This window comes from Lycium barbarum, chromosome 2, assembly GCF_019175385.1.
Source record: "Lycium barbarum isolate Lr01 chromosome 2, ASM1917538v2, whole genome shotgun sequence".
Taxonomy (NCBI): Eukaryota; Viridiplantae; Streptophyta; class Magnoliopsida; order Solanales; family Solanaceae; genus Lycium; species Lycium barbarum.
Window position 1 is genome coordinate 8927680 of NC_083338.1, and position 25399 is coordinate 8953078.

The window sequence follows — 25399 nt, forward strand, 5'->3', positions numbered from 1 at the left end:
TTCTTAGATATTTTATTCTAATGATTGAAAATCAGTTTGGTAAAAGGGTCAAAACACTGCGATTAGACAGGAACTCTGCATATGGGAATACTGAAAAAACCATTGAAACAGTTATAGAAGGGGTACAGGAAGAGGCACCAGTTGACCATGTTGAAACAATTTCAGAGGGGGTACAAGAACTAGCTGATCATGTATCAGTTGAGCAGCAGGAGCAAATTTATTCTGCCTTGCCTAATATTCATCCAGACACAGCTATAGAGCAACAGCAGGAGCAACTTGATCTTGTTTTGCCTAGTACACATTCAGACACAACTGTAGATCCAAGAAGGTCAAATAGGCCAGGTAAACCATCTATTTGACTTAAAGATTTTGTGCAACCAGTTAGGAACAAGAAGATGGCCAGTTCTTGTTTGTATCTTGTTTTAGCAGTTGTGGGACATGACACCATAACTGGCAACTATCAGTCCTATCTTAGCAAGTTTTCTGTGGAAACTGAACCTACTAGTTACAGTGAAACAGCCAAAGACCCTAGATGGGTGGAGGCTATGAAAACTGAAATACAGGCTTTGGAAGACAATCACACCTGGAAGGTGGTTCCATTGCCTGCAGGCAAGAGAGCAATTAGATGTAAGTGGGTTTACAAGATAAAATATAAAGATACTGGTTAAATTGAAAGATTTAAAGCAAGGTTGGTGGCAAAGGGATATAATTAGAAAGAGGGATTAGATTATCAGGAGACTTTTTCTCCTGTTGTGAAAATGGTAACTGTGAGGGCAGTTCTGTTTATAGCTGCTGCACAAGGGTGGTTTATACATCAGATGGATGTATATAATGCATTCTTACAGGGAGATTTTGATGAAGAAGTATATATTATGGTGCCTCGAGGATTTGATCATAATGGGGGTTCTTTACATGCTTGTAGTCTGCTTAAGTCTCTCTATGGACTTAAGCAAGCATCAAGACAATGGAACAAGAAATTGACAACTGCTTTAATCAAGTCTGGTTTTGCCCAAAGTCACCTTGATTATTCACTGTTCACCAAGAAGACTTTAGCAGGGATGGTGGTGATTTTGGTATATGTTGATGATCTCCTAATTACTGGAACAAATCTTGTCTTGATTCAGGAAACAAAAGCTATGCTACAGCAGACATTCAAAATCAAGGACTTAGGTGAGCTTAGGTTATTCCTTCGTATTGAGTTTTCCAGAAATACATCTGGCATTGTAATGCACCAAAGGAAATATGCTTTGGAGCTTATTGCAGATGCAGCGCTTTCTGGTTCACAACAACTTGGGGCTCCAGTTGAGTTGAATCAAAAGCTCACTAGTACAGAGTTTGATCAATATGTAGGTTCTTCTAATGATGAGTTACTTGAGGATGTTGGCTGTTATCAAAGGCTGGTTGGTTGATTGCTTTATTTGACAATCACTAGGCCTGATATAGCCTATGCAGTGCAGAATTTGAGTCAATTTATGCATAATCCCAAATGCTCTCATATGAATGCAGTAGTTAGAGTTGTTAGATATGTGAAGCAGTGTCCAGGCTTGGGTGTTACCCTGTCTGCTACTAGTGCTCCAGTGTTGTAAGCATTATGTGATGCTGATTGGGCTTCATGCCCCAACACTAGGAGGTCTATTACAAGTTACATGGTGCGATTTGGTGATTCACTAATCTCTTGGAAGTCTAAGAAGCAGTCAACCATATCCCGGAGCTCAGCGGAGGCTGAATATAGGAGCCTAACTGCTACTGTTGCTGAAATTTTTTGGTTGCTTGGTTTATTTTCTTAATTAAATGTGGCTATTTCTCTTCTAGTATCTCTTCATTGTGACAGTAAGTCTGCTCTCCAGATTGCGGCAAACCCCGTGTTTCACGAGCGTACCAAACACATCGACATTTATTGTCACTTTATCCGGGAGGAGATTCAACTTAGCTTGGTTGAAACACACTACATAGACACTACAGAGCAACCTGCTGATATTTTTACTAAAGGCCTCACTAGGATTCAGCATCAACATTTGCTATCCAAGCTAGGAATGAAGAATCTCTTCATAGCTCCTAGCTTGAGGGGGGGGGGGGTGTAAAGGATTTAACGGCATGCACAGGTGTACCTTGACTTGTGCTTAAGGAGTTGGACATAGTCAATTAGTTGTAGTGACAGTTAGATGACAGCTAAGTTAAATGGGTCAAACTCAGTCAAAGCTTTACAGCTGGCATTAGTTAGTCAGTTAGGTAGTTATATATATTCATTCACTTGTTTGTAATCATTTCAAGACTTCATATTGAATATACAGAAAAGCTTTCACAATTTCTTTATTCTTCTCCTTCTCTAAAGCTTCAGTGTTAGTCTCTAATGGTGATCAGTCAATGCATGACTGGAATCACCAAAGTTTTCATGATGCGTAGAGATGTGTCAAAAAGGTGTTAACACACAATTTTTAATTAAAGAATTACATAGTAAGGATCACAGACATACGCAGAGGCCCTTCATAATTTCGTCAATCACCCTAGATAAGATCTCCTTTTATCCTCTCACTCTCTCTGTCTCGAGATTCAATTTAATATCTTTTCTTTTCCTTTTAATGATATTTAATTAGTTAGAATTTGGGTGCCATGTTTTTGTTTGATTCATCTTAGGGATGTTTTGATTTTTGACTGATGATTTTTTTATCAGCTTTCAGTGATAACTTATTGGATAGAACCAAGAGAATCATTTGCGCTCTTCAATCTAATGGAAAAGGTTCAAAATTTCACAGACAGAGATTTCAAGTATTTTCCTTTTGGGTATTTCTTCTGTGATGTATTATTGGATTTGAAGTATTTGATTGAAATTTTCATTAAATTTAATTATGTTGTAGTGAAATTATGTCAAATTTTATTTAAATCCAATGTGCATGTCTGTAGGAGTATAATTCGGATTGCATGTGAGTGGATTGTATTTGTAAGAATGAAAAGGGTGTCACACGAACTGTGTGGAGATGTTTTTTAAAACGAAGACTTGGCGTTGTATGATAAAAAAACAGAAATATAATAAAAGCTAAAAAAAAATGAATTATATATAATAAATTTGAATTTGCATAATAACTCTAGATATTCTAGGACGATTAATACTTAGAAAGATGTTTATGTAGATTTAATACTCCCTCCGTCTCAATTTATGTGATATAGTTTGATTATGCACGGAGTTTAAGAAAGAAAGGAAGACTTTTGAAATTTGTCGTCTAAAATTAGTTATAGATATTTGTGTGATTGTAAATCATTTTATTAAGGTAAAAGTGAAAGATTTAAATTAATTATTTCTAGATATATAAATGTATCATTCTTTTTGGGACATATTAAAAAGAAAATTGTATCACATAAATTGAAACAAATGGAATATAGTATAATATAGCACGTTTTCTAATATTTCGGTTCGAAAATTTTACAAAAAGAGACTGTATCATTAACTCGCTTAGAATTTTAGGAGCATTTTTTATGTGAAAGGATAATATGTAATTGAGAGATTATTCTTCTAGCAGAAGTCCTTTTGTTGTGTATGGATAGATGGTGGCTTGATTAAGAGGATTAGTGAAGTAGTTTTAGAATCTTCAACAAAACACGAAGTAAATATAAAAATAAAGAAACAAATATAAAAGAAAGCATGAAAAAAGATATTTGTGAATATTGGGTTGCTGGCCAAATAGCTGGCTCTTCCCTGTATTTTATTGCTAATGTTTAGGCGTATTTGAAAAAAAAAATAGGAACCATTGGAGAATAGTGTATTTTGATGTGATTTAATATAAGTTTTGAAGTTTCTCCAATTGATGTTATTATAATAACAATTTTAAAATCTATTTAAAGATGGTTCTCTTGCTTCCGTATTATATTAGAAACTTCTATTTGTTATCATGCTCAGGATTATTTTGTCCATAATCTACGAATAGTGTTATTCATGCATTTGATAAGATCTCATTTTTTATTGATCTACAACTAATAATGGAGAAAAGGCCATAAATAGTCCCTTATCTATGGGAGTAGGTCTAAAATGGTCCGTTAACTATACACTTACCGGTTTTAGTCCTTTAACTATCCAAAAACTTATCAAATTTGGTCTTCGTCTATTTTTTTATACAAACAGTGTACAAACTCATAAACCTTCGTCAGATTAATCATTAAACCATTCCTCAGGCCTATATTTCTCTCTCCTTGCTTCTTTTTCCTCAAGCTCCTCTTGTTTAAAAAAAAAAAAAAAAACTGGTAAAAATCGACAGAAAAAAAAAACCGATGGAAAAAATCGACGGAAAGACTGACAGACTCTATCGGTTTTTTCAATAATATTTTTTTAAGAAAACCGACGGACTGCGTCGATTATTTTTTGCACAAAAATATAATTATTTGTTATATTATTTTCTAAAATAAACTGATGGAGTCAGTCGATTTTTTATTTTTATTTTTTTATAAAAAAACCGACGGAGACGGAGTCCGTCGGTTTTTAGAGCAAAAAAACAGTATAAATTAAATCAATGTAAGTATATGAACAAAAAATATCAGTGGTCTAGTGGTAAAGCCCTTTAATGCCAAGGAACATAGCCGGGTTTGACTCCAAGTTCCTACATTTCATTCTTTAATTTTCAAAAAAAAAAAAAAAAACCACGTGAGACCGTCAGTTTTTTTTAATTTTTTTTTTTAACAAAACTGACAGACTGGGTCGGTTTTAACCGACGCAGTCCGTCGGTTTTAACCGACGCAGTCCGTCGGTTACGAAATGCGAGAGAGAACTCGAGGAAAAAAATTGAGGTTAAAGAATGAACTTGAGGAAAAAGAAGCAGGGAAAGAGAAATATAGGTCTGAGGAATAGTTTAACGATTAATCTCACAAAGGTTTATGAGTTTGTACGCTGTTTGTATAAAAAAATAGATAGAGACCAAATTTGATAAGTTTTTGAATAGTTAAAGGACTAAAACCGGTAAGTATATAATTAAGGGACCATTTTAGACCTACTCCTATAGATAAGGGACTATTTATGGCCTTTTCTCACTAATAATGAATGCACTTTTGCGAGTATAATAGAATTTTTTGCGAGCTTTCTGAAATTGTTTTGTTTCAGAATATCAAAGTATTGAGGAGCGAGGAATTATTTTAATTATTTCTTCCACATTTGATTTTTTTATATGTACGTCTGACATTATATGTATTTATTTATATCTTATCTCTTTTATAGTAATTTAATTTATAAAATGACATGACAGACCGTACGAAGCACGGACAAGTTATCTAGTATTCTATTAAAATGTAACCACTTATTGGCTTATTACACCATAAACTTTCTTCTTAAATGTTAACTCTATGTTATATTGAGTTTGGGCATATCTGGAGGGGTATTGTGGTGTAATGGATTTGGTCCCGAAGGAACTGAACTTAAGGATGCCTTAAAATTTCTTGAAATTTTTAATTGTGTCAAAAATTGAAAAATCTCTTTGATTTTTAACGATTTGGTTGAAATATTCTCAATCCTCGTAGCAGCAACTTCTACTGATGTACCGAAAAGGATAAGAGCAGCAACAAACACAAAGAGATGAAAGTTATTCATGCTGAAACTAAAAGCAATACAGTTTTGCTTCTTATGCGTTGGTTTTCACTTTTATGATTCATTCTTTACATAATGGTTCAATTTTTTTTACCTGTCACTCCAAAGTCTGTGAGAGTTATGTATTACTTAGTCATGTCTTTATTGGTAATGCAAAGTCAAAGTTTCCTTGTGTGTTCTTTTTCTTACTTCTCTTTTATTCTTTATGAAATGCAAATGTCCCTCAAAGGTGGTAGAAAGTCTTTCCTTCCACTTTATATTGAGAATTACTTTATCGGGATAGTAAATGGGCTAGAATAAGAGAGAGGTCTCGCACACATGAGAATTAAGCTTCTTCGTAGGCAAAACGGGTCAATTCCCCCCCCCCCTCCTGCGCTCGGGGTATACGTGATGCCTAATTCACATCTGGTTCATCTTTTTGCGCGGATTGCCCTTCTTTTGGGGTGGTCTTTAAATTTTGTCCCTCATATTTGTGGTGTTAAGTTTTGCCCTTCCCTTGAAAAGGTGTGCAAATACCGGAGATTCTGGGTTCGAATCCCTGCTCAGGCATAAAATAAAAAAATAATTTCGCAAGGCAAGGCTGGGGGCGTGTATGTCGGATTCGGCATACAGTCCTTAAGGAAAAACTAAAGTTATGCCGAATCCGGCATAACTAAAAGTCTGCCCCATAAGGCAGAACTTTTCCTTAAAGGCATAGTTTAGTTATGCCTTGTGGGACAGACTTTTAGTTAAAGTATAACCAAAAGTATGCCCCATAAGGCAAAACTTTTCCTTAAGGCATAGACTTTGCCTTATAAGGCAAACTTTTAGCTATGCCTTAAGGAAAAGTTCTGTCTTATGGGACATTTTTTTAGTTATGTCTTATGGGGCACACTTTTAGTTAAGACATAACTTAAAGTATGCCTGGCGGAACTTTTTCTTAAGGCATAACTAAAAGTCTGCTTTGAAAAGTAAAATAAAATAAAATATATGCCTTAAGGCAAAGTATGCCCCTTTCGGCAGACTTTTAGTTAAGCCTAACTAAAAGTCTGCCTGAGGGGGCAGAGCGAAATTCAAATTCTGTCTTGCGATTTTTTTTAAAATTTTTGACTGAGCGGGGGTTCGAATCCGGAACTCATGGGTTTTAGGCGAAGGGCAAAACTTAAAGACCAGCAATTTGAGGGGCAAAATTTAAAGACCACCCCAAAAGAAGGGCAATTCGCCATTTAGTTTGTGCAAACTCCAAATTTCTGGGCACTATTGCAAGTGTTTGGAAGTGTTGTGGATCCTTGGGAGCGTACCGACCAACAATTTGCTCCGTGATCGGTCCGAAATTGCTTTCAAGGCATTTAATAAGTTGTTTTCTTGTTTTACTGTTTCTGTATCAATATTGTTCTAAATTTTTACTAACGAAGTCAACTAACCTAAGTTTTCTTATAAAAAATGTCAAATATAGTTAGTTACCTTAATAAATAGATTTATGTCTTCTGAAATTACAAGTACCAGTTCGATATAAACATTTGATAAGTAATTAATTAAATCATCTGAATTGAGTTTCTCATCACGTTTTCTACTTGTTAATCTATTTATTTTATAAACGTATTTTTTTTTTTAATTATATAGAGGGTAGGGGAATTCGAACTCTCACCAATAAGGTAAAAGTTCAGCTAGCCAACCAACTGAGCTACTAGTAAAACATCAAAAAGAATAGCCTTTTTTTAATATAATAGATATGAACCTCCAGCCTCCTAATCACAAAACAGAAAGACATCACATTTCTCCATCGATTACATTAAATTATATGTGATATTGCACTTAATGCAAGATTTATCTTTGTATGTCCGGATGATCAGAGGATTTAGATGATTTGAGGAATGTTCAAAAGTAAAAAAAGATAAAATTAAAAATTACATAGGTCAACCCTCATATAAATTAGGGAGAGAGTACTCATACCACAAAAGGGGAAAACAAAGACAATCATAAATAAATAAAAAGATGCTCATTCTCTATTTTCCTTACTGTTACACTAAATATACTAATATTTAAATGATGTTTATTCATATAACTATGTCACAATTAATATACACACACCCTAGAATTGATCTGATGTGACAAACAAAATATACAGTTACCGTTACTGAAAAAAACAAATAATATATAATTGTTCTAAAATAATAAAATTAAAATGCAAGAGAACATATAAGAAAAGGGACTTGAAGATTGATATTATTTCTTTCACTTCTGTGTTTTATTCATAGGTTCATAGGACATGAGTGGTCCTATTTATAAGAAAACTAATTTAGTAATACATTTGGTGATTACCAACTAAAGGATAACTGACATTTAGTGATCACTAACTAAAAGATAACTTGTTTTGGTGATTACTAACTAAAAGATAACTTACTTTAATGATCACTAACTAAATGATAACTTACTTTGGTGATCACTAACTAAAAGATAGCTTACTTTGGTGATCACCAAAGTACTTGAATGATACATGGACATTCACTATTAAATATTATTTACAACACTCCCCCTTGAATGTCCATTAATAGATAATGTGTCTCGTTTTAACCTTACTAGGAAAAACCCTGTGGGAAAAAAGCCCTAGTGAAGGAAAAAGAGTACACATATCTAGTAATACGCTTTGATAGCTACCTCATTAAAAACCTTACCAGGAAAAACCCAATTGGGACAAAAACCTTGGTTAAGGAAAAAAGAGTGCAGCGCGTATTTTACTCCCTCTGATCAAAACTTCACTTGCTGTCTTAGAGACGACGCATTCCAATTTTGTATCTCAGCTTCTCAAATGTTGAGGTTGGAATGTTTCAATGGACAGATTCGTCATATTATCAATCGAGCGAATTTATTGAATATTTATTTCACCTTCTGTTGAAGATTGTGTCTGAAAAAGAAATCTAACAAAATGCTTTATCCTGTCTCCTTTGATATATCCTTCTTTCAAGTGAGCTATGCAAGCTTCGTATAATATTATTGGAATCTTCATCTCCAATAAATATCGCATGATTGCAGAATGTGCTGAGGTATTGATCTCAGCCAGATACATTCCTGACTTGCTTCTAGATACATTCCTGACTTGCTGTAAAAGTTGTTGATATCTTGGCAGACTTGAATAAATATAATTGACTGTCATGTAGAATGTCATATTATGGCAACATGCTCACATAATTTGTTTGAGATCTAACTTTATAGAGATTGTATGAATGTCCTGCATTTCATAACCAACAAATCTTGATAATATTGGTTAGAATCAATAAATTCATATCATTATTTGATTCATCCTGATGTCTCCACGAATAAAAGTGAGGCTATATCTTGCCTGCATATCAATAAAAGCATTATCTCATGGATAGTAATAGCAGGATACGTTAGTGCATCAATTGCACTAAGACACGGTACTTTCTAACCATTTTCGTGAGATCCAAAATTGATCTTTCTTTATGTTAAGCAATCTTACGGTCATTGGGGTACTCAATGGAATCGCTTTAAGGCCTTTTCAATCCTTTAAGAATTTTCATATAAACTTCACTGTCTAGCTAGACATGAAAATATTTCAGTATACACACTCAATTTTTTTTTTATGTGCTGCCAGACTGTATGAAACCTCATTGCATCCACCACAGGAGAACACATCTCCATACAATAATGTCAAGACTTTTGTGAAAAACTTTTATACCACAAGGCGCAAGCTGTATTTTGTATCTTACGGATTAATAATTCATTTCACTTTTCGCTCAAAAGCTTCTTTATACCCCACTGACATTATATCTTCAAATGTTTGGACTATAGATCCAAAATATTTCATATTTACCATGTGAAATCAAATATGCTTGAATTGTGTATTTTCATTTGGCCAATCATCTATCTGTCCACATTTCTTGACAGATTTGAATTCAAGATCCTCGTTATCATTTATAATGTTGAGCGCTACATTATTTCAAAGATGCCGTCGACGGTCATTTGATATCGGTTCTCATGCGACATAACTTATTGAGATCTCTTCATTTTTCATCATTTTCAGGTACCTGAACCTTTCCCAAGGTTTCATGAAGTGTTATGTCGTGGTGCTCTTTTAAAGCACTTGCCTCATTATTATGGCCATTTTGATCTTGCTCCTCTCCTACTTCAAGCAGATTTACCTATGGAACCGATTGGTCTATCATGCTTCAGGCGTGCCATAGACTCTATCCTTCAAGGATTTTAATTCTAGTAGGAGCATTTGCAGCTGGAATATGATTTTCACTTTGGTCAACAAATGCGTCTGGCAGTTAATTTGAATTATATTTTAAACGAGGATAATTCATTATATATAATTTATTTATTGTTATTGCTGCTTATCATCCTTCCCCCTAATGGTATGAATCTAACATTTACCCTCAATCTTACTTGAGGACCCATCTTTGTGTGTTATGGTGGAGCAATTGAATCATATACTGCACATTCACATTTTTGTATGCGAGTTATTTGGTTCCTGACCTTGAACCAATTGTAATAGGGGAACCTAGTTGGCTTGATGCATACAAGCTGCTACATATTAAATAATATATCTCATACCAAAACTTTATTTGGGAGGTTTGTTCTCATAACCAATTGCTTAGCTATAATTAGAGGTATGCAATTTCTGCTAAACCAACTTAGATGTAAACCAACATTATCAATATAATTTCATAGTTTGGAACCATGCTCTTAATTTAACAATTTGAGCAAACAACCTTGCAAAAACCAAACTGGAAGTTGATACCAAATGCACATGTGACCATAACATAGATACATCTATTAAAATCATATAATAGCAAAGGGTCCACATGGCAGGTAAATGGGCCAATATTCACCTTTTTATGTTCCAGAATTATTGAGGGATTCAATCCTATCTTTAGATGGTATAATTTTTTATTTATCATGAGAACAAGTAGCACAAGAGAATTCTTGAAGAAACTTTTATTTCTTCAATATATAATAATGTGAATTCTCAATTATTTTTTTGCATCACATTAGAACCGGAATGGCCAACCGATCATGCCAACTGATATTTATTTCAATAAACTTCTAGTTTACCATTGCATGTGATTCCATCATCATGCTCATATTTGTGTAGTACAAACAGGAGGGAAGCAGGGTAACATTTCACATTTATATTTCTTACCTGCTATATGACTGTAGTAATATAAAGATATTAAATCTTTCCATCATTTATAGTCTCAATATGAATGGCCACTATGGCGAATACCTTTGAAACTCAATAAGTTTCTTTGAGACTTATTACAGTATAATGCTTTCTTGATAATCAATTTAATTCCTCCAAAGTAGCAATAAATTGGCTCTTTCAGAGCTCGCAATTAATTGTGTACTACTACATATTTCATAACACCATCCGTATGGTGAACATATCCTTTAAAGGAGAAAATTATATCATTTCGGTCGTGATCAAAATTATTATAGGCAAGATCTATTTCTTGCTTTAACCTTTTCCCTGTAATAATCATAATCGACAAGATGACCAATGACTACTTATTCCACATTAACGATTTCTCTCAAACCTCCCCTAGAGGTGAGTGTGGAATTAGCATATACATACATAAGCACATATTTATCCATATCTTTTATCATATCTTGCCACATTCACTTTCAAGAATGGGCCAGCATTCACGATGCTTATCATACGTCACATTCTCTTCAAGGAACAAACTATAATCATTTGTATGTGCTTCATAAATTTTCATTATAAGCTTATTGTCATGCCTGGGAATTTATCATATTTATATGACCCACCTCAACATCGTTTTGAAGGTCAAGTGCGCCTCCACTTTGTATTCCTTTCTTTTGATGGAGGATTTATATAATTTATTAAATTAGGTCGCACAACAACCGCATGCTCAATGACCTTTCATATCACATTGATGGCAAAAATTACCTTTTGAAGGACCATTTTGAGAACCCATAATGTTCTTCCCTTTTATAATTATCATAATGATGACTATTATTATTTTGTCCTTTATCACGCCCACGTTCATTCATATAGCCATAACAAATATTTTGTCATCTTTCAGACTTATCATATACTGCTACCACATTCACTTCAGGGAATGGAGCAAAGTCAGTGGGATGGGCTTCACAAGAGCATATTAATTTGCTCAGTCATAATCATATCATCAATATCGTGCATTGGGACTTAAACCCAATGTCTTATTCATATAAAGGCGTTTTTAAGCCATAACGATATGGGACTTGAACCCAACTTCTTATATTATCATCATAGTACACCGGGACTCAAACTCGAGTCTTTTAAATAAAGTACCACTCTATGATTTTATGCATAACTAAATTAAGTTTTACCAAGACATGAAATATACCAATTCATGTGGTCGAACATTTCTTGTAACCTGTATTTCAGTTCAAAGTGGACCATAAAATCATGTCATAATATCTCTCAAATTTTTCATATTGCTCTTCGGGAGCAATTTTGTGACATGATATAAATAATATTTCTCATATACATATCTTCAATTATAGCCACAACACACTTATGAAAATATTACCACTTTTGGTGGTTATAGGCATCAATGAATTTAATCATAACGATATTTAAGAGATATTATCACTTTTGGGGATCAGGTATTTCTTGTAAACTTTCATTCTTAGCCATTAAGGATTACGAAATTAATATCATAATTCCTTTTAACAATATTGTTCTTCAGGAATAAAATTTGAGGCATAAATGATCCGGAACCAATTAGGTTCCCATGGACCCGATAAATCCAACGACTTGTGATAGCCATATATACTCCTTGTGAGGCCATCCTTATCATGTGAAAGCATGAGTTAAATAACTTAAAATATTGCATACCTGAATTACCTTTAGAGGTGATGAATTCTACAGATGCTCAAAGGCAAATGTCATTCGCAAACAATTTTAAGATATCTTCATTGTATAACAAGTAAGAAACTCTTTCTAAATCTCATCATATAAAAAGGGTAATCCTCCACAACCAAAATTCTTGTATTAGTGAAATAATCAATTTGGTCATCATGTTTACAGTAACTTCGTGTAAACATCAATATGCATATTAGCGAATTAAAGCTATGTAGTGAGCAAAGGACCTATATTTTATGTCGAGTAGTGCATAGTATATATATATCATGGTGAAGCAATATGGATTCTACCTTTTATATATATATATATATATATATATATAGCATGAACAAGAACAGAGAAAAGAAATTTTGATCTCGTACTACTTTATCAACAAACCCTCGGAATAAAAGCATGATACTTACCTGGAAATTGCTTTAATCTTTTCAAAATCTTTGTCCAAGATGGCAGAGTCTCGTGTTGATAACGTGTTATAAAATAATAAAATTAAAATGCAAGAGAACATATAAGAAAGGGACTTGAAGATTGATATTATTTCTTTCACTTCTGTGTTTTTTCCATAGGACATGAGTGGTCCTATTTATAGTAAAACTAATTTAATAATACATTTGGTGATCACCAACTAAAACATAACTAACATTTGGTGATCACCAACTAAAAGATAACTTACTTTGGTGATCACTAACTAAAAGATAACTTACTTTGGTGATCTTGAATGATACATGGACATTCACTATTAAATATTATTTACAACAATAATTGATTTTTATTCATATATAAATTTGTCACACTTTTTATATTCTATTTGAATTGATCTGATGTGACAAACAAAATAATATAAGTTTACTTAGAATCTGGAAGGGGAAAGAGGAGCCATAATTTAGAAATACTCTGCCAGAACAAAAGAAATCTCGAAACCTTTTTTTTTAAAATGACCATTAAGAGTATAATCTGAAAGCCCATTCTTTAAACTCTAAAAATTCCTAAGTCAACACTGTGAGAGAAAAAATTTATGCTGAGAGCTCGGAACATAATATTCATATATGTTAAGAGTTCAAAGCTAGCCAATCAGAGACTCTTCAAACTAATAGATTAATAATGTTGCCATAAATTAATAAATAAATAAAATCACTAACCAACTCGTCAACTCAAAGAGAATCTGCTGGAAAAAAAAATACATGCTGTTGATCTTCATTTGTTCTTCGATTGTAAGAATTTCATGTTTGTTCATCAGCAAAGTCACTCCCATATGGATTTACATTTTTCACTTCATCATTCTTATCATTAATGTTGTGGTTCCCATGATTTTGTTGCGGTGTTAAAGGACTCGTGAAAACTTATTAATCAACAAAAACTACTTTTTTCTCAGACCATTTGAGCCGTAAGAGGTTACAATAGGTTAAATGGAGGTTTTAGTAATTAAGAGGTTTAATGGATTTAAATGAGATGTAAGTTACAATTGAGGGAATAAGTAATGAGAGTTAATACTCAATAATGGAGAATAAGGCCTCACCACTTCCTTCATTATTGAAAAGCTAATGTTGAAATTTTTTCCTTTATAACGTGTAATTGTTGAGCATTAAAACTGCAATTTTAGGTCTGCCAAGTTGTGGTTAACGTGTAACTGTTGAGCATTAAAACTGCATTAAATAAGAATTTTAGGCCTGTCAAGTTGTGGTTAACGATAGCAATAACTACTCTTTTCATGCTTGTATTGAACTAGGTTTATTTTTTCATGCACATATTAAAAAATTTACTCAAAAAAATGAGGTAAAAAGTCAAAAAAATGGCAAAAAAGATAAATACTAATGCTGACCATAGAGAGGTGTCACATCGCCTTATCTATGCCTAGCTTTATATTATTATATATAAATTAAATGTTTATATATAAATTAAAAGTGTTCGTTTTGATCATTTAGCGTAAACTTAACAGATTTGCCCAAAAGAACTAGTATTAAGTTGGCCCACTTGATCAATATCTTCAATATTTTAATTGACGGTCCAAAAGAATTCAATAATTTCATCAAACACAAACCCTAAAAATCTAAAGGGATTTTGGTAAGACATTTTCGTTTGGTAGGAGGATAAGTTATCCCGTGTAGATAGGATTGGGTGGAATAAGATGGGATTACTAATCTCACCCTTTATGTGGGATTACTAATCCCACCTTATCTCACATTTTATCCCATCTACATGGGATTGGATGAAATATCAAAAAATTTATCCCACCAACCAAACATACGATTATTTCCAATCCCATTAGATTAATAATCCAGCCCATCCTATCCCTCCTACCAAACGACATTTTACCAAAATCCCTTTAGGTTTTTAAAGCCCACCATATAAATAACCCTCACGTGCTCTACTCACAATCTCTTAGCCTCCACCATTTTGTTCAATCGACTTTTGAGGCAGGTCTCACGAGGAGCACCAGTTTGAGTCTAAGGCTGATGCTGGAGCATCTAAAACTTATAATCATAATCATCATATATAAAGAATAAAAGAACTCATTAGATACTTCAAAAAATATAAATAAACAAACAAAAGAAATTATTACTCACTAATAAAAATTAAATGAGTAAGATTATAATTTTTATCGGGTCATTAGAATCTATGCCCCTGTTTTGTGTTGGTTTTTAATTTTTGTCCAGTATAATAAATAATTATTTCGCGAGGCCTAAATTTATATTTTTGCGTCATACTATCCTACAAGTTATGCCCCGCGCACTTAGGAGTTGTTTAGTACGCGGATTAAATTATCCCGAAATTATAATCCTGTAACTGATTTATCCCATCTGGAAGGTGGATAAAATAATCCCAAATTTGATGCGATAAATTGGTATATCTCATAATTAAATTTTAGCTTCATTTTATACTTTGTTTGGTAGCAGGTACTCCCTCAATTTCTAAATAAATGGTGTTTTAGGCTTTCTGTTTTGTTTCAAAATAAGTGGTGCTTTAGGATTTGAAGAAGAACTTGATCTTATTTTTTCAAAATTACCCTTATATACATAATTACATAATCAAGAATAATTGAGTAGCTTTTTCTTTTGCTAGACATTTAATTAGGGGTAAGCTAGAAAAAACACTTCTAATTTTCTAGAAGTGAGCACTTTTTTAAGGGGTGTGCATAAGCTAACAAAAACACTTATTATAAAATGGAGAAAGTATCCAAACATAATTTTTAGATATTCCATCTTATCTCGTATATCAAATTGTTTTTCCTAAAAAGAGAACAGTAGAATTTGTTTGTGGTTTAAAGGATACGTGATTTGTTTTGATATAAATGAATGAAATAAAGCTAATGATAACTATTATAATCAATCAGGAAAAAATATATGAGATGTTAAATAAGCTATAATAGAATAAGTACGCCCTGACTTTGTTGATCCTTGGAGCAAATCCTTCATTGGGTTTTCTCCGGTGGAACAAATATCATTTTTTTTGCGCAGATTGCCCTTCTTTTGGGGTGGTCTTTAAATTTTGCCCCGTTGGTCTTTAATATTTGTCCTTCGTTTAACACCTAGAGGTAGGGGTAGGCATGCTATGGTATATACCGATTATGATACCGAAACCGAAATTTTTATACCGCGGTTTCGATATTATGGTATTTGGTACGGTATTTGGTATGCATTTTAAAAAAAAATCATATTCGATATGGTATTCGTTATTTATAAAGAAAATACCGAAATACTAAATACCATACCGAAGTATATAATTACATATACAATTCATATATATTAGTATATATTATAATACTAACAAATATGTAAATTAGTATTAGTACAAAACTAATTATTTAGACGTTTGAACTTTGACTACTCTTTCTTGGTTGAAATGTTTTTGTTGTGTAATTGATTTACGAAGGGGATTGCGTGTAATTTCTTTTGAATTTTTCATATGTGAGGTGTTAGTACGATATAATTAAGACGTTTCTTGAATAGGCGAAGTAATTTTCTACAATATGATTATATGTTCGACAAAATCGAACAAACTTTGGTTATCAATTTACCGTACCGTAAAATACCGAACTATACCGAATTAATATGGTATGGTAATGGTATAGTATTTTTAGAAACCGAAAATCGAAATTACCACACTGAAGTTTCCAATACCGTACCATGCCCACCCCTACCCAGAGGTCCTGGGTTCGAACCAGGCTCAGTTAAAAAAAAAAAAAATCGCAAGCGATACAGAAATTTGCCTTAAAGGCAAACTTTTACCCAAAATTAGGCCTTAAGGCAGAGGTTTGCAAAATTCCAGCAATTATTATTATTATTTTTTTTTTTTTTTGCCTTAAGGTAGAGTTTGAAACCCAACTTATGTAGGGATCTAGTAGCTCAGTTGGTTGGTTACCTGAACTCTCACCTTGTTGGTGAGGGTTCGAATCTCCACATTGTAATCCTCTTTCCCCATTTCTCCTTCCCCTACCCCCTAAGTAATAAAAAACATTTTTTTTTTTTTTAAAAAAAAACCCAACTTATGCCTTAAGACATAAGTTGGGTCCAACTTATGCCCCGCGAACCCAACTTATGCCTTGCGATTTTTTTTTTTTAATTTTGACTGAGCGGGAGTTCGAACCTGGAACCAAGAGACTTGTAGCGAAGGGCTAAAATTAAAGACCGCTGATTTTAGGGGCAAAAATTAAAGACCACCCAAGCGAAGGGCAATCCTGCAAATTGCCCAACAAATATTCACTTCGGCTCTAAGAAAATGAGAGTTATTCCGATGCAAAGGAATAAGTAGAATAGCTAATTGTAAAGACTGAATTGCAAAAGAATGAGTATAAGTGATTGTTATTCGATGCTGTTTTCAGGGCTGTTAGGCTCCTTTTATAGTACAAATACATAAGTTCTTAAGCTGTAATTAAATTCCAATAATGACTAATAATGAATAATAAATGCAACTTCAATCCTAAATTATAACGCTTGCTCCGTATCTGGACCGTTCATATAACGTTATTCTCCTGTTAATGACCCGGTGCTATTGCCTTTGTGGATTTGCTCCGAATATCTTTGAGACATCTTACTCAAATTAAATGAGACAACTTGCAATGTTTTACCTTCCACTGCCATTTGTTCCAATATTATATTGCCACATGTCGAGCTGTATTTTGCCATGTATACCCAAAACGACTCTTTAAAAAACTTAAGTCTTTCAGGAATAAATTCGATTGCGAAGGACAAAAAGTAATTAAAGACCAGCCAATTTGAATCGTGCAATTTCTTCAATATCTTAATCAGACGGTCCAAAGGAAATCAATCAATCCATCAAAACACAAACCCGTTTGGCCACGAGAATCTTTCACTTTTTCCATTTTTTTTTTCATTTTTTTTTAAAATCAGTGTTTTTTACTATGAAAATTTCAAATACAACTTAAAGTTGTATTTATAATTTGAAAAACATCTAAAACCTTATTTTCACTTTAAATAAATTCAAACAACCAAATATTCTTAATTATAACCAAACACAACTGTATGTTCAACTCCAACTTCAAAATTCCAAATAAATTAAAAAATATTTGATTTTCGTGGCCAAACGTTTACTAAAAAAAAGAGTCTTGACTTTATTTTTTAACTAGTGAATATGCCGCTTCGCGCGGTCAAAAAAGCTGTAAGTAATATTTTTCTGTTATCCGACTATCATAAATATATTAGTCGTCAAAGCAAAATATATTTGATTTCAAGTTTAATAGATTTGATTGTTACTATATAATTTTGAAAATTTCATCATTAGGAGTGTTATTTTTTTTTTTTTTGGTTTTTTGGTACTCAGTAACTTTTTGGACAAAATGTCAAATGTAAACCAGCTACTGAAATTGTTGAGTCTCGACATATTTAATATCGCATGAGAACACTGAAAAATTCTTGGATTGTTGACTCGCTTACAATATCTTTTACATTATTTAGGTATTGTTCTTTGATGCTCGAAAGTATACAACGCTAAAGAATACCAAAATGGGAGACGTTTACAGTTATTAAATTCACATTGAGGAAAACAAAAAAGAAAAACTCAAATGAAGCAAACAACATTCTGCCATAATAATCAAAATATAAACAAAAAGACTTAGCTTGAAAATTAATAAGGTGCGGCGATCCTAATACTCGAGTGCTTCAGCGCGAACTCGTTGAGGTTGACGATTTCATCCTCACCAATATCCATTGCCATTAGCGTCAGTAGAACCAGCCTCTGGTCGACAAATGGATCGCCCCTGTAAGATCTTATTCGCTTATTTTCTCCATCCTTGTTCTCATCGAATTTCTTCAATCATCTCTTGAATTCTACCAAAGTCAACTCTGAAAAAGCTGCGATATCCAATAACCAATGTGAGCTGCATCCATAAGCATTTTATGTTACAATTTATAAGATTCATTTAATATGTCTAAAAAGACAACAAGATACTCTATTGCTAATTAGGTATCATTACTAAAACGAAGTAACCATTGGATCTCTTCCTAATTAACAGGTTAAATTGCAAGATTACTTATAGCACGAGGACAAGAAAGTAAGGAGGAGAAGTTCGGGGAGAACTCCAGAGACACAAGGAACAAAAAAGAAATGTCAGGACCGCCTTAACACATCCAACATTCATACTGACGTAACATAAACTTTTTGTTGTTGTTGTTGTTGTTGAATAAGGTAACATGCTGACACAACATAAACTTGCAAGAGTTTCTCCAAACCGTAGACATGCTCTTCTTATGTCCCCAACAAACAGATGCGGTGACCATTTTCTCCTGGTAAGTATATATTCCCATGGATGATTGATGTATATTCTTTCTTCGTATGCTTTCAAGAGTATTCCTGACCTACATAAAGATTTATAATGGAAATCTATATGCTTCAATAGGAAAGTTACCATATATTCAATTTAGCAACATATTAACAAACTTTAGTTATCCATGGTCATGTTGTATCACAATTATCCAGCTATTAAATATGCAGAAACATTGGAGGACAAACACAAAGAACAATCATCATGTGGAGCAACAATAAGAATCGAAATAAACACCGATTAAAACTCTTTACTTATGAAAGAGAAATCTTCCAAACCATTGAAAAAGCCATATAGAGACAACTATAGGACAGGATAACTTTGGAACAATGAAAACGATATCATCGGTAATATATAAACTTACTATCAGGATTCCCATGTCCTTGTTAGTGGGAAAACTGCTTTAATCTCGTGGAAAGAAGTTGAACACTTTCACTGGTGTGATTGCTTCTCGGTTAGTTAGCAACACTTTGAAAGTGTCTCAAAACAGTTACATCCGAATAGCCTTCTACCGTTCTAATGATATTTGCTGAAATAGCTCCAAAAAACAAATAAGCACATTCCAGGTAACAAAAAGAAACCTTCAAGTATCTCTTCTTTAAATGCAAATGAATAATCAAAATGTTCCACTATTGCTACAACTAAATTCAATATATAGACCTCAATCTAAAGTGAGAACCAAAGGAACACCCAAAAAAAATGAGGAAAAAGAAACTGTCATGAGTATGTGGATTTGGACATTATCGTAATACCCTATGAAAGCAAGGTCTATGAATTCACGGCAAGGTGTTGGTATATACTTGTTGATACATCTACTCCAAAAGTTAGAATTTCATTTTTTTTCCTCATTTAAAACAGGTTTCCATCACAGACGAAGTCATTAACAACCTGAAAATTAGGAGTCTCAATCAGTTAAGCCAAAACATAATAGTGAAGCATGTACATCACGTGCCAACAGGGACGAAAACTTGAATCCTATTTGAGCTATAAAATCTGTCGGCTACACTTTCAAGGACAGCAAAGAAAATCCACCATTAAATACTATTTCAAGACGTACTAAGAAAAAAATTTATGACTATGCCTGAATGATGATATACTACTACAGGGCTCCAACAATGGGAGATGAGTCTAATTTTTGTCAGCGGAAAACTTACATGAACACTGTTTCAGCTGTTCTTTATTTGTTATCTTAGTGTATTTTAACTGATAGCAGATAAGTAAACCATCTTTTTTTTTCGCATTTTCCTGTGGCGACAAATATGTGGTATATGTTTCTTCCCATTCTGGGACTAAGCTGGACATAACCTAGTAGGATTAATTTCAAACATTTCCCTCATTACCCAAAAGCCCTAAATACACAATAATAAAAATAAAGAAGTAGAAGAATATAGTACCTCGAGTGTAACTGAACCATTAGAACTTTCAAGAGTGATCTCTGTAGGACCCGATTCTTCACTCGTCCACATCTCTGCTACAAAGCTATAAATTATCTGTACACAAGAGGGAATAGCAACTTATTCAATGCGATAATAATGATAAGTGAATTGTTTCACCAAAATAACTAAACAAATTTAGAAAGAGCAGTTGAAGAAGAAAGCACAAGTTGTTGAAGGAGAGAAGCAATAGTTGATCGCAGAGAGCAATTCTTAAACCTACAAAGAGGAATTCAACAGGACAATTAGCCAATAAGTGAATTGTAAAGTGTGGAAAGCGGAATTCAGCGGGAGATTAGCCAATAAGTGATTCGGTTAAACAAATCAAAAAGACGAATTTGAACAACAAAGTTGCAATCAGAATGGTAAAATATAAACAATAAAATTACCAACAACACTGACAACCAGCAAAATAATGAACTGCAAAACAAAGCAAGCCCATGTTAAACCCAAATTCCAGCGAATCAAAAGATGCAAACATAATGGGGACAAAGGGACCAAAAAAGACTTTTAGATGTAACTGTAAAGCGGAAAAGGGAAAAGAAAAAGGAGAGGGCAGATACTACCGGCTAAATTTTTTGTATGGCATGTGAATCGAAAGGGAAAAAATTCGGTTGATATTTTGCTTTTTTTTTCCTGGTGACTGGTGAGGAACTAACGTTACGGGAAGGACGACTCATTTAGGCCGACAGTTATTAGGGAATTTCAGATGCGACTCTTGGAGTCCTATAGTAAAGCACTGAAACGATGTGGTAACTTATTTTCTGGTGATTTTATTTAATAGAAAGAAGAGAAAAATAGCAAAAATCTGAGAAAATAGATAAATAGGTTTTCTGATCAATAAGACATGCAACATCAGCGGGCCTTATATATATATATATATGATCAGACGGTCCAAAGGAAATCAATCAATCAATCCATCAAAACACAAACCCTAAAAAACCACTCACAATCCCTTAAGCCCAGCATATAAATAGCCGTCACGTGCTTTACTCTCAATCTGTTCGCCTCCATTTAGCTCTCTGTTATTTCTTTTCCCTCTTGTCTACTATTCAATCGAATTTTCAGCCATGTCTGACGAAGAGCATCAATTTGAGTCAAAAGCAGATGCAGGTGCATCTAAAACTTTCCCTCAACAAGCTGGTACTATCCGTAAAAATGGTTACCTCGTTATCAAAGGCCGTCCTTGCAAGGTTTACATTTTTTTTACACTCTTACTGTTTATATGTAATTTATTTGGACATAGCTGATGTGTAGGCTTGCAAATATAACCTATTCAGATTGATTTGTTATTTGAGGTGTTGTTGCAATTTTAGATCTGATGCTCTGTGGTTTAACATTTTGTTTAATAATACATTACATATACGATACAATAAAATTTAAGTAACAATCAAAACAAACATTGTATTTAAACTGACAACACAATAAAATACAATAAGTTGTAAAATTTTTGTTACTCTTGTTGTTTTGAAGTGTTAATGCATATATATCTGTGTGTGTAATTTATTTGGACGCAGATGATGTGTAGGGTTGTGTGTATTTGATGTTGCAATTTTAGATTTAATGCTTTGGGGTTTACTCTATGTGTGTTTAATAAAGAGTTTGGTTGTTCGATTGTAAAAATAATTATGTCTGGGATTTAGAGAAACCTTATTTTGCTGTGACTGGAATGGTTATGGATGTAGATGATTAATTTAACTTTTTATATCGTCATTTTGGCCGCGCTTGCAAGGCTTTTCTAGTTTGCATCACATGTTTTGTTTCCAGTGTATGTTTTTTGCTATGTTACTCGGACTTCTCAAGAATGGACACGGGTGCGTGTTGGATCCTCCAAAGTTAGTGCATTTTTGAAGGATTTGACACGGGTGCGGCATCATTTTTGGAGAGTCCGAGCAACATAGGTTTTTTGGGGTGTACATGTTTGCTTACTGTTGCATATACATTGGTTTTTTTTTAAAAAATTTTTAGACCTGGTGACTGGTTTATAGAGCTTGTGATTGTATATTATTTGGAGTGTTTGTTAGGAGTTCGGAATTTGAGGTGCTGGTATATTTGGTATAATTACTGTATCTTTAATCCTTATAAGACGATAGAGTAGCATTTTGGTAAGCAACTTCAACATCTAACAATAAGGTTTGGGTTTAAAGATTTACCACCAACGGAGCAAGTGTGGGAAGTGGCCACTGTTGGGTTCGTGGATAGGGTTTTTTTGTTGTGTTGGTGGGTTAGTGGGTTTTACCATAATAGAATGAAAAAAGGATTTGATATTTTACCAAGGACTTCAGCTTCTGAAATCCCTTGTTTGTTTATTTTTCTGCTGTTTGATGTGTCTACATTTCAAATGTTGAATTTATTTTTCCATAGATCTGGTTATGGACAATATGCCACTTTGTTTGTAATATGTTTAACTGTTAAAAGTGTCATAGTTATGGATGTATATTTAGACAATTTGCATCAAGTAACTCAATGATTTTGCTTCAGGACATAGCATAGACACATCTCCTTTTATTACGGTTTAAGTCATTGTTGCATTAGTTCTAGTGTAAGCACTAGCTCTAACTTTGATGCTTCTGATTACAGGTTGTGGAAGTCTCTACATCCAAAACTGGCAAGCACGGTCATGCCAAATGTCATTTCGTCGCCATTGACATCTTCACTGGCAAGAAGCTTGAGGATATTGTTCCCTCTTCACACAATTGTGATGTATGTGCTCTCTGCTTCTTGTACACCATATGTTCTTTGTCCCATTTCCCCTATATTCGTTTTTCCCGGTATATTTGTGCTCGTATATATAATAATTATGTGTTTAAATTGCAGGTGCCCCATGTTAATCGCACAGATTATCAGCTTATTGACATCTCTGAAGATGGATTTGTATGTTACATTCTCTTGTCCGGTTCCTTTTTTATATTTTTGGTTGATATGGTCTAATGTTGCTGCACAACGTTACAGGTGAGTCTGCTCACTGACAATGGTAACACCAAGGATGACCTTAGGCTTCCTACTGATGAAAATCTCCTCACGCAGGTTAGTAAGAATTTGTCTAATCCGAAGTTGTTTTTCGGTGTCTCGGAGGTCATATTCTGTTTTGTCCAGCCTTTTGTTTTTCTCTTATTATCTTCTTCTAGCACAAGCTTATTGCCTTCTCCATAATTTATTTTTTTGAGTCGTGGTCGTGTTAGATATGTAGAGTTGTGTACAATTAAGCCGATGCTCTGGACATTAAAAGATGAAGGAAGCATGGTTATGTGCACGGAGATTGAATCATAGAGTCGACTTGTCTGCTCTCTCTGATACTCTTTTTAAGGGTTAATGATTTGAGGGCCTGGTTTTATACTCACATTTTCTTTGCTTATACCAAGGTTGTATTTTGGGTCAAAGTATACAGCTTTTCTCAGTTGTATGTAACCCCTCTAATTCTTTCACAAGCTCATTGACTCTCTACTTAAACAGTTTCTTGTAAGAGGTACCCATATGTCCTTGATCTATATGAGTGATGGTGCTGATAGTGAACAGAATTTTTCAGACTTTGGCCGGCCATAAATTTTTCTTTTTGAAAACTGGGGCTTACCACTATGCATTTACTGATTATTTTTAATTTCCCGAATTCAGATCAAGGAAGGCTTTGCTGAGGGTAAAGACCTTGTCGTGTCTGTTATGTCAGCCATGGGTGAGGAACAGATTAATGCCCTGAAGGATATTGGTCCCAAGTAACTTGATCGGATGTTGCTCGATGCGAAGTTCTTTACTACCTTGAGTGAGATAGATATTATAGTCATGGAAAAAAAATTGTGGTCTTATGGAATATTCTTCAGGATTTGCGGACCATTGTGAGTTAGATTTTTATTTATTTTTGTTGTTTTAAATTGTATTCGTCTGAATTTTGTTCTGCCTTGAAGCTTTTTAAATTTGGTGTGGGAAAATGGTAAACCTTCAACTATATACCAACTTCTTCGCCAATTTGTCTGCTCATTAACTTTAAATTATGGGGATTCATTCTAGTTTCTCCTGCATTTGGAGTAATAATCTTTTAACAAATATGAAGGCAGACATTCTAAGCTTTCCATGTTTCTGCTTCCATAATTCTGTGTATGAGCCCGAATTGGCGTTTTGGGTAATTGGTTCAGGCTCGTTGAAGTAAAACAAATCTCTTTTTCATTTTATGCGACACTCTTCTTTCTAAAGTCATGAAACATGTGTTTTTTTTTTTCGAGTCTACCAAGTAGATTTAGGACTTGGTTGTTAATGCCCTTTCATATCGAGCCATTGAAGCAGCGTGTCGTGCTAAAATCAGACAGAGGCTCCTAATTGTGTATTATGAGTGATGCAGTATGACCAAAAAAAGTATGATGCGGTAGTTTTTGCATTGTGGAGTGATTGTTATTTTGACGGCATAAACAACTTGTTATGCTGGTTTTGCACCCTTGAAGATGTCATATGGTTATCAGTACAATACACGTGGCCCAGTGATGAAGCCAAGAAGTTACATAAGGCGATTCAAAAAATTAACACTTGTAATTTGACGTTATAATGTAAAGCAATTTTTAAAACATGTTACCATTTTACTGTACCTTTCCTTATATCAGATGGATTCAACCATTTATATATAATAAAAGACTTGCATTTTTTGCTTTATTTACCTAGTACATCTCAACAAAGAGGGTTTTCATTTGAATCCTCCTTTTCTCCACTTTGCTCCGCCAGCAAGAGCGAATCTAGAAGATTAGGTTCATGTAAACCCACTAAATTAAGAATTA

General features: G+C 33.7%; 1 protein-coding gene, 1 long non-coding RNA gene, 1 other non-coding gene and 1 pseudogene across 6 annotated transcripts; 3 read left to right on the top strand and 1 right to left on the bottom strand.

Annotated features, from left to right (window-relative positions):
* Positions 1-758: 758 nt before the first annotated feature.
* Positions 759-2113, top strand: LOC132628319 (uncharacterized mitochondrial protein AtMg00810-like; annotated as a pseudogene).
* Positions 2114-18062: 15949 nt separating this feature from the next.
* On the bottom strand, positions 18063-21575 carry LOC132626075 (uncharacterized). Of its 4 annotated transcripts, XR_009577069.1 has the most exons (5): positions 21209-21575; positions 21032-21062; positions 20604-20861; positions 19574-19738; positions 18063-18765 (listed from the first exon to the last, which is right to left on the bottom strand). It is a non-coding gene; the product is annotated as an uncharacterized LOC132626075 (long non-coding RNA). The 4 variants fall into 4 exon arrangements; XR_009577067.1 differs by having other exon boundaries at positions 20604-21062; XR_009577068.1 differs by having other exon boundaries at positions 18063-18739; positions 20604-21575.
* LOC132626074 (eukaryotic translation initiation factor 5A-3) lies at positions 21576-24653 on the top strand. The gene is made up of 5 exons (XM_060340803.1): positions 21576-21835; positions 23223-23345; positions 23460-23516; positions 23595-23669; positions 24255-24653. The coding sequence occupies exons 1-5, from the start codon at positions 21713-21715 to the stop codon at positions 24354-24356; spliced, it is 480 nt and encodes a 159-aa protein (XP_060196786.1). The 5' UTR covers positions 21576-21712; the 3' UTR covers positions 24357-24653.
* On the top strand, positions 23870-23987 carry LOC132629663 (small nucleolar RNA snoR100). The gene has a single exon (XR_009578423.1). It is a non-coding gene; the product is annotated as a small nucleolar RNA snoR100 (small nucleolar RNA).
* Positions 24654-25399: the final 746 nt, after the last annotated feature.

What these genes read in the sequence shown, in the direction of transcription:
- LOC132626074 (XM_060340803.1), top strand. Translation starts at nt 21,713, where the DNA reads ATGTCTGACGAAGAGCATCAATTTGAGTCAAAAGCAGATGCAGGTGCA. An exon ending in CCTCTTCACACAATTGTGAT is followed by an intron (nt 23,346 to 23,459) that starts GTATGTGCTCTC and finishes TTTAAATTGCAG; the next exon opens with GTGCCCCATGTTAATCGCAC. An exon ending in ACATCTCTGAAGATGGATTT is followed by an intron (nt 23,517 to 23,594) that starts GTATGTTACATT and finishes ACAACGTTACAG; the next exon opens with GTGAGTCTGCTCACTGACAA.